The 7,978-nt window shown below is 43.7% G+C and overlaps 1 protein-coding gene across 1 annotated transcript in view; it reads left to right on the top strand.

Moving 5' to 3' along the window:
• Positions 1-6,789: 6,789 nt before the first annotated feature.
• nova1 (NOVA alternative splicing regulator 1) overlaps positions 6,790-7,978 on the top strand; it is a 38,016-nt gene continuing 36,827 nt past the window's right edge. The window contains exon 1 of the mRNA XM_024432081.2: positions 6,790-7,271. Coding sequence (XP_024287849.1) covers positions 7,268-7,271 — 4 coding nt within the window. The 5' untranslated portion in view covers positions 6,790-7,267. The remainder of the gene's footprint in view (positions 7,272-7,978) is intronic.

Here is a 7,978-nt window from a genome sequence, read left to right as displayed (position 1 = left end):
GCCTGCCCTTGCCCTGTTGTTTGCCGGCCCCCTGTTCTAGTAATACACTTTTGTTACTTCGACACTGTCTGCATCTGGGTCTTCCCTAAAATGTGATACCACCAACTGTTTTTACCTCTTGCAGAAGATTTACTAGTGCTGCACGTCTTCTGGAGAAGTGGTTGAGTTGTTATAGACATGGTTGAGTTGTTATACTTTTTGTGGAAGGGACGAACATCAACATGTCTTTGTTGGTAAAGGTGTCAACTGATTGGGAGCTAAGTGTTTAGAGACAGACTAGTGTATTGTTAAGGGACAATGATGGACATTGGGAGCTGCGTTTGAGAAGAAAGATCAGTCAACAAAGTGAATGGGCTGGGGGGCTGCAAAAGGCCTGAAAGTCTTTGGAGGGCAGTTCTTACACAGTATGTATTGTTGTGTATGGTAGATAGAGGAGAAATGGTACCTTTCAATTGTTCTCATACACAACAATACATTTACTGTCTCTAAGCATAACCAAAACACCACAACAATCTGCAAAGAGAATGAGGTGGTTGTGTCATTACTGTTGTAGTCTTGATTTTATACCTTTTCAGTGTCCCTTGCTCATTTTTGTCCCAAAATCTTGTTGTGCCCCATAACAGCTGAGAATCAACAAACCAACCATAGACAATTTATACACATTCAGCATTACTACCAACACACAGAGAGTGAGTTAGCTATATTGACAATTATATTTTTAGTAACAGAGTGTTTTCCAGAAAAGGGTGAAATAGATTGCTACCTGATTGAGTTACTATTATTTGCTAATATTAGTCAAAGATAGAACGAACAGACAAGCATGTTTACTCTGCTGAAGGTAGCTACCAGTATGGTGGTGACCTACCATGGCATAGGCAAAATGTATTAAAAGTGTATATCCAAAAGATAGCTAGCTATATGATTTAGCTGATGGCTTTCAGAGTTCAATACAGAACTGTAACTTTTGCTATCTAATTTACCTCGACCAGCTAATGTTATGTTACCAATAATCGACAAGCTTCCGTTTTGTTGTGAAGGGAGAAAACGATGGTATCGCAGCACTTGTCAGCTGTTGTCTAAATGGATTCCCCAACCATTCAGTAGGAAAATTCCTCTGATAATATTTGGTCACCGTAAGCATCATTCTTGATATCTGCAAACCGCTGGCAACCAACACAATCATGAAGTGGAACGACATTTATTGGATATTTCAAACTTTTTTAACAAATCAAAAACTGAAAAATTGGGCGTGCAAAATTATTGATTTGTTAAAAAAGTTTGAAATATCCAATAAATGTCGTTCCACTTCATGATTGTGTCCCACTTGTTGTTGATTCTTCACAAAAAAATACAGTTTTATATCTTTATGTTTGAAGCCTGAAATGTGGCAAAAGGTCGCAAAGTTCAAGGGGGCCGAATACTTCCGCAAGGCACTGTAACATGCTGATAGAAATTTGGTAAGATGGATTTGAGAATTCCCTGCATGAAAGTCCCCGGCCACTAGAAGCGCCGCCTCTGCATGAGCGTTTTTCTTTTTGCTTATGGTGGAATACAGCTCATTGAGTGTGGTTTTAGTGCCAGCATCGGTCTGTGATGCTATGTAGACAGCTACGAAAAATACAGATGATAAACTCTCTAAGTCGATAGTGTGGTCTACAGTTTATCATGAGATACTCAGGCAAGCAAAACCTCGAGACTTCCTTAGATATCGTGCACCAGCTGTTGTTTCCATATATGCATAGGCCCCCGCCCCATGTTTTACCAGAGGCTGCTGTTCTATCCTGCCGATAGAGTGTATAATCCGCCAGCTGTATGTTCTTAATGTCGTCATTCAGCCACAACTCGGTGAAACACATTTTCACACTTATAGTGTTATAGTGTCACAAATATAGTGCTGAGCGATTAACTCAAATGTTGGTTATTTTTTGGTTTTTAAACAACTAATTGACTGATGTAGGTTCAATTATTTGAATTCCATTTCGTTTTTTTTTTCTTCTTCTGTGAGCTCAATGTGCAGGCTCAGTAGAGATAAATCAGATCAAGCCTTAACTGTGCGACGTAGTAGGGAGTTGTAGTTTCCAACAGGCCAATATTCGACATAGTTTAGTGCAGAAAATGGGGTAAATAACTACAATGACCATATTAGATTGTGCGCTTGCTTAAACTTGTCCGGTCTGTATGGAGCAGACATGGAGAGAAGAGAGAAGATGCACATCGAGAGGGATTAGAAACAGTTTCTTTGCGAGCCTGAAAATACATAATCTAAGTGATTGATAGTTGGTATTCAGTAGTTATAAAAGTATGCCTAATTTACTTTGAAGAACTACTAAAATAGTGATTTTGTCAGACAGCATAGGCAGCAGCTCTGTAGAAATGAGGTAATGACTTCGAAAGAAGTAAAAGTAATAAAATAAAACAAATATTTTATTAAATTAAAGTAAATGTGAATAAATGAAGTGATAAGCAGTAATGGGCAGTAACTACCATCATGGGACTTTTATTAATTGTTTTATGCAGTGTTACAGCATTAAACCCACATAATGCATAGTGCATTTAATGTAGATAAGGCATACTTTTATGAATACTGAATACCAACTATCAATCACTTAGATTATATATTTTCAGGCTCGCGAAGCAACTGCTTTCTAATCCCTCTCGATGTGCGTGTTCTCTCTTCTCTCCATGTCTGCTCTGTACAGAATGAAATGTGTAACAACACAGTGGCTCTTAAATGTATTTGTGTCACAGAAATGTAACACAAGCAAAATCATACACAATTACTAATGACATTTCTATATTGTTTTGTCTTTCTAAGGTCCTGTGGAAAAACATAATAATCTACTTAAAGAAGACGAGTGCTGTTGCTCGTAGGAGAGTATCAAGACTGGTAAGACCAGAGACAGATGAGCTGGGGTAGTTGTTGACCTGGATCATTGATAGCCAGCAAATGGGGGACCGTTCTAATCCTCACAAATCATGTTAAACACTACTTGTTGACCTGGATCATTGATAGCCAGCAAATGGGGGACTGTTCTAATCCTCACAAATCATGTTAAACACTACTTGTTGACCTGGATCATTGATAGCCAGCAACCCCTGGAAGGTGTCTCCCATGATGACCATTTGGACAGTTCAGATGGGGGACCGTTCCAATCCTCATTTGGTTGGACAAATTTATTCATGTGCCATCCCCGGACTGCAGGGAATATATAATGTTGTCAATCATCTCTTGCACTCCCATAATAAAAAGTATGTGATTTAACTCAACTTGAAGAAATAATGTTCTCTAATACAGCAATGTAATCATTTTCTAGAGGTAGATGATAGCTTGGAGGGAACTTGTCTTAACAGGATGAACGTTGTGTCACAAACCATGTCCTTTCGTTTCTTTTCATCCTTATCCAATATGCTTGAAAATATGAAGAGTGGTACTCAGTGATGTGTTGTGTTGGATTTGCCCCAAATAACTATTTGTATTCAGGACATAGTTAATTTGTTTGCTAATTTGTTTGCGGTTTTACTTTTGTCTCTTATTGCAAACAGGATTCAAATTGAGGAATATTTGTATTCTGTACAGGCTTCCTTCTTTTCACTCTGTTATTTAGGTTAGTATGGTGGAGTAACTACAATGTTGTTGATCCATCCTCAGTTTCCTCCTATCACAGCCATTAAAGTTTGTAACTGTTTTAAAGTCACCATTGGTCTCATGGTGAAATCCCTGAAATCCTTGTTTCGTTACTCTACGGCAACTGAGTTAGCAATGGGAAGGAAAGGGAGATACCTAGTCAGTTGTACAACTGAATGCATTCAACTGAAATGTGTCTTCCACATTTAAGGATGCCTGTATATTTGCAGTGACTGGGTGTATTGATACACCATCCAAAGTGTAATTATTAATTACACCAAGCTCAAAGGGAACACAGGTGGGAACACAGGTGGGAAAAGTCTACCTAAGTATGATTCTCAGAGATAACGAACGACACCTGCCTCTGATTGAGAACCATACTTAGGCCAAACACAGAGAAAATATAACATAGAAAAAAGAACATAGACAATCCACCCCAACTCACGCCCTGACCAACCTAACATAAAGACAGGTCAGAACGTGACAGCCTAGGAACAGTGGGTTAACTGCCTTGTTCACTGGAGCACCTGGAGGGAGGAGACAGAGAGACAGCCTGGTGTGTGGGGCTGCCACCGGAGGCCTGGTGCGTGGAGGAGGCACCAGATGGACCGGACCGTGGAGGCGCACTGGAGGTCTCGAGCACAGAGCCTGTACAACCTGTCCTGGCTGGATACTCCCCGTAGCCCGGCCAGTGCGGCGAGGTGGAACAGACCGCACTGGGCTGTGCTGGCGAACCGGGGACACCGTACGTAGGGCTGGTGCCATATACCCCGGGCCGAGGAGACGCACTGGAGACCAGATGCGCTGAGCCGGCTTCATAGCACCTGGCTCGATGCCCACTCTAGCCCGGCCGATACGAGGCGCTGCGATGTGGCACACCGGGCTATGCCTGCGCACTGGGGACACCGTGCGCCTCACGGCATAACATGGTACCTGCCCGGTCCACCTCTCTCCACGGTAAGCACGGGGAGTTGGCTCAGGTCTCCTACCTGACTTAGCCACACTCCCCGTGTGTCCCCCCAATACGTTTTGGGGGCTGCCTCTCGTCCCTGTTGCGCTGCTGTGCTAGCTCCTCATAATGCCGCCTCTCGGCTTTGGCTGCCTCCAGCTCTTCCCGGGGGCGGCGATATTCCCCAGCCTGTGCCCAGAGTCCCTTTCCGTCCAAAATCTTCTCCCATGTCCAGGAGTCCAGAACCCTCTGCTCCGGGTTACCACGCTGCTTGGGCCGGTTGGGGTGGGTGATTCTGTAACGGTTGTCTTCATCGTCTGACAAGTATGAAATATCGGACCAATGCGCAGCGTGGTACGTGTTCATGATGTTTTATTTACCGAACACTGAAATACAAAATAACAACGTGAAAAAAATGAAACAGTCCTGTAAGGTGCATAAAACACTAAACAGAAAATAAGCACCCACAAAACACAGGTGGGAAAAGGCTACCTAAGTATGATTCTCAATCAGAGACAACGAACGACACCTGCCTCTGATTGAGAACCATACTAGGCCAAACACTGAGAAAATATAACATAGAAAAAAGAACATAGACAACCCACCCCAACTCACGCCCTGACCAACCTAACATAATGACAGGTCAGAACGTGACAGCCTAGGAACAGTGGGTTAACTGCCTTGTTCAGTGGCAGAACAACAGATTTTTACCTTTACCTTGTCAGCTCGGGGATTTGATCTAGCAACCTTTCGGTTACTGGCCCAACACTAACCACTAGGCTACCTACTGCCCCAGGTTGAATACTTATTAACTGAAGACATTTCAGCTTTTCATTTTTTATTAATTTGTACAAATCTCTAAAAACATAATTCCACCTTGACGTTATGGGGTAGCCAGTGTGTAGCCAGTGACACAAAATCTGAATTGTATCAATTTTAAATTCGGGCTATAACAACAACATTTGGAAAAAGTGAAGGGGTGTGAATACTTTCTGAGGGCACCGTATATAATACATATGTAATAAGTATTTTTCTGGTGACACTGCTTGATGATCCTCATCCATTGTGGTCATTACATTACAAATTGTGTCTGATATTGATTACATCATTCCTGTTGATCATTAACATGACTGTCAGTTACCATAACAAAGGAGTAAGTCTCTGCTGTTTTTTTACTGCCGTGTGCCTATTGTGCATTTAGGTTTGCTGGCGAATTACTGCCCAACTCGAGGAAGAGGTAGCCTATTGCTTCTTTTATCAGCAACACCCCTCTCCTCTTTCATTCATCGCTCATGCTAATTTAGCCTGTAATTTCCCATGTCCCGAGCCCCTTTTACTGGCTCGGGTGCCTTTCCTAAGCCTGTGTAGTTGAAGGATTATGTATGATATGGTAATGTTGCTAATGGAAAGGTTGGCACAGGAATGTGAGCTGGTGTTTTTTTTTGTGAGAAGGACACAGGTGCCCTTGCAGAGAGATGTGACGTGAGCGGACTATGAATTTGCCAGGTGGCAGAGGAAGAGAGGAGGGAGCCTACAGAGAGACAATGCTTATGTACACCAGTGAGTCCGGGTGACACAATGAACGGTTCATCGGTAGAATTTACAGTAAGACGTTTGCCAGATGCTTATGTGCCTCAGTTATTACTTCAGCTTGCTCTGTGATTTAAATACATTGGAAATGAATCTAGAAAAGGAACAAAGAGACTATGCAAATGGTACTAGTGTTTCTAGAGGTTCCCTGGAAATTACTATTGAGCGGAGCCAACCCCCCTCCCCTCACACACACAGACTCTCTCTCACATAGATACACAAAGACACATACACACACACTCACACACACGTAGGATACCTCGCTCTATAGTCTACAAGATTTATAGACGTAGTGATTGGCTTCGTTGCCCCCCACCCCTTCCCCCCTCCACCATTCTGCGGCACTGCCATTTGCAGTGGTTGATGAGGGCCCCCTCCCACTCAAACATGGCCGTTTGAGGGAAGAGGGGTGGATGAGATGGGGTGTACGGCACACACTATCAGATCAGTCCTCTCCTCCTCCACTCACCGCAACCACACACCTTTTCAGCCATCGCTCAAGGTCACCCCACGTTCTCTCCAATGAAACGCACAAACCAGTTTGTAATTTTTCATGGAAAAAGAAAGTGAATGGGTCGCTATGCTTTATAGTGCTGCGTCAAAAGAGGCGGAGTGTGGAAGAAAATATTTTTTTTTTCGGGGACAGGCATTGTGGGGGGTGGTTGGGGAATGACGTGCTAGGGAGGAGACTTCCGATTGGCCAGGGCAGGTGTCAATCGCCACGCTGCTGCAGACGGACAGGCCACTCGATGAATATGGATGAGAGCAGTGAAAAGGGTGATGCGGCAGGGAAGACCCCCCCCTTCAAACCGGTGCAGGCTTGAACAATGCGTGGCGTCTTTCACTGAAAATACTGAGAGCCTGCATTAGCATTTTCTCATACAATTGAGGCTCTGGCCAGCTGCAGGCATGGCTTGGATGTTGCGGTGAAATCTTTTTTTTGCACCCACTGATGTATTAGACCTCTGTGAAAAAGGTTGACTGGCCGCATTCCTCAACGCCACCATTGCACCTATGACTAGCCTAACGTTAAGGTACCCTTACAAGATTGTACCCCGGTATTGATGGCGATCTGACAGAGGATTTTACCAGCAGATCTCAGAATGGGTAAGAGCCAAACTGTTTTTGTCATGACTTGTTGAATTCATTTATCACACTCAACTCTTAATACTTGACTACGTAAAATATATTCTGCTCATTATTGCCCATTTTGATCCATCGTTCTTGCTGCCTGTCAGCGCCAGGTTGGTCCATTGACATGCAGAGTGGGTATTTGGAGCGAGTGGGGGGTGGTCACAAGGCATTTCCTCCTGACCCACCCCCCTTGAGTGACTTCACTAAACACGTTTGGCTGAGTGTCCGTGTCTCTCCTTCAAGCCATCCCTCCAGTATTGGATGCATGGGGTTTGAACTCAACAGCCCCGACTTGCTTAGCTTCCCAACCTGCCCCATACTGCTCCCATTCCCCTGACGGATTGCAGCAACAGATTGCCATGTTTACTCTACTACATGACGCCATTGAAACCTGTTAGTGTGATTTGTTCAGACGCTAGGACGAAATGAATTATTGACTAATGACTGCAAATGCTGCCTGTGAGGGCAATGGAGTGAATCTCAATGGCATGCTCTCCCCTGCTGGGTTCACCCTGGTTTTAAGACACACAGAAACGGGAACATGTACACCCCTGCCAACACAGGTCTAATAGAGGACATTTCCATTCCTATTGTTCAGTTTATCCTGTGTGGAGAGTTGTAATGACATGTGTCCTCTGACTGACAGTAGAAAAGTCTGTACTTCCATGAAGACAATGTCA

Source organism: Oncorhynchus tshawytscha, linkage group LG09 (assembly GCF_018296145.1).
Source record: "Oncorhynchus tshawytscha isolate Ot180627B linkage group LG09, Otsh_v2.0, whole genome shotgun sequence".
NCBI lineage: Eukaryota > Metazoa > Chordata > Actinopteri > Salmoniformes > Salmonidae > Oncorhynchus > Oncorhynchus tshawytscha.
Note: the sequence above shows the minus strand (reverse complement) of the source record. Positions and strands in the feature narration are given on the sequence as shown.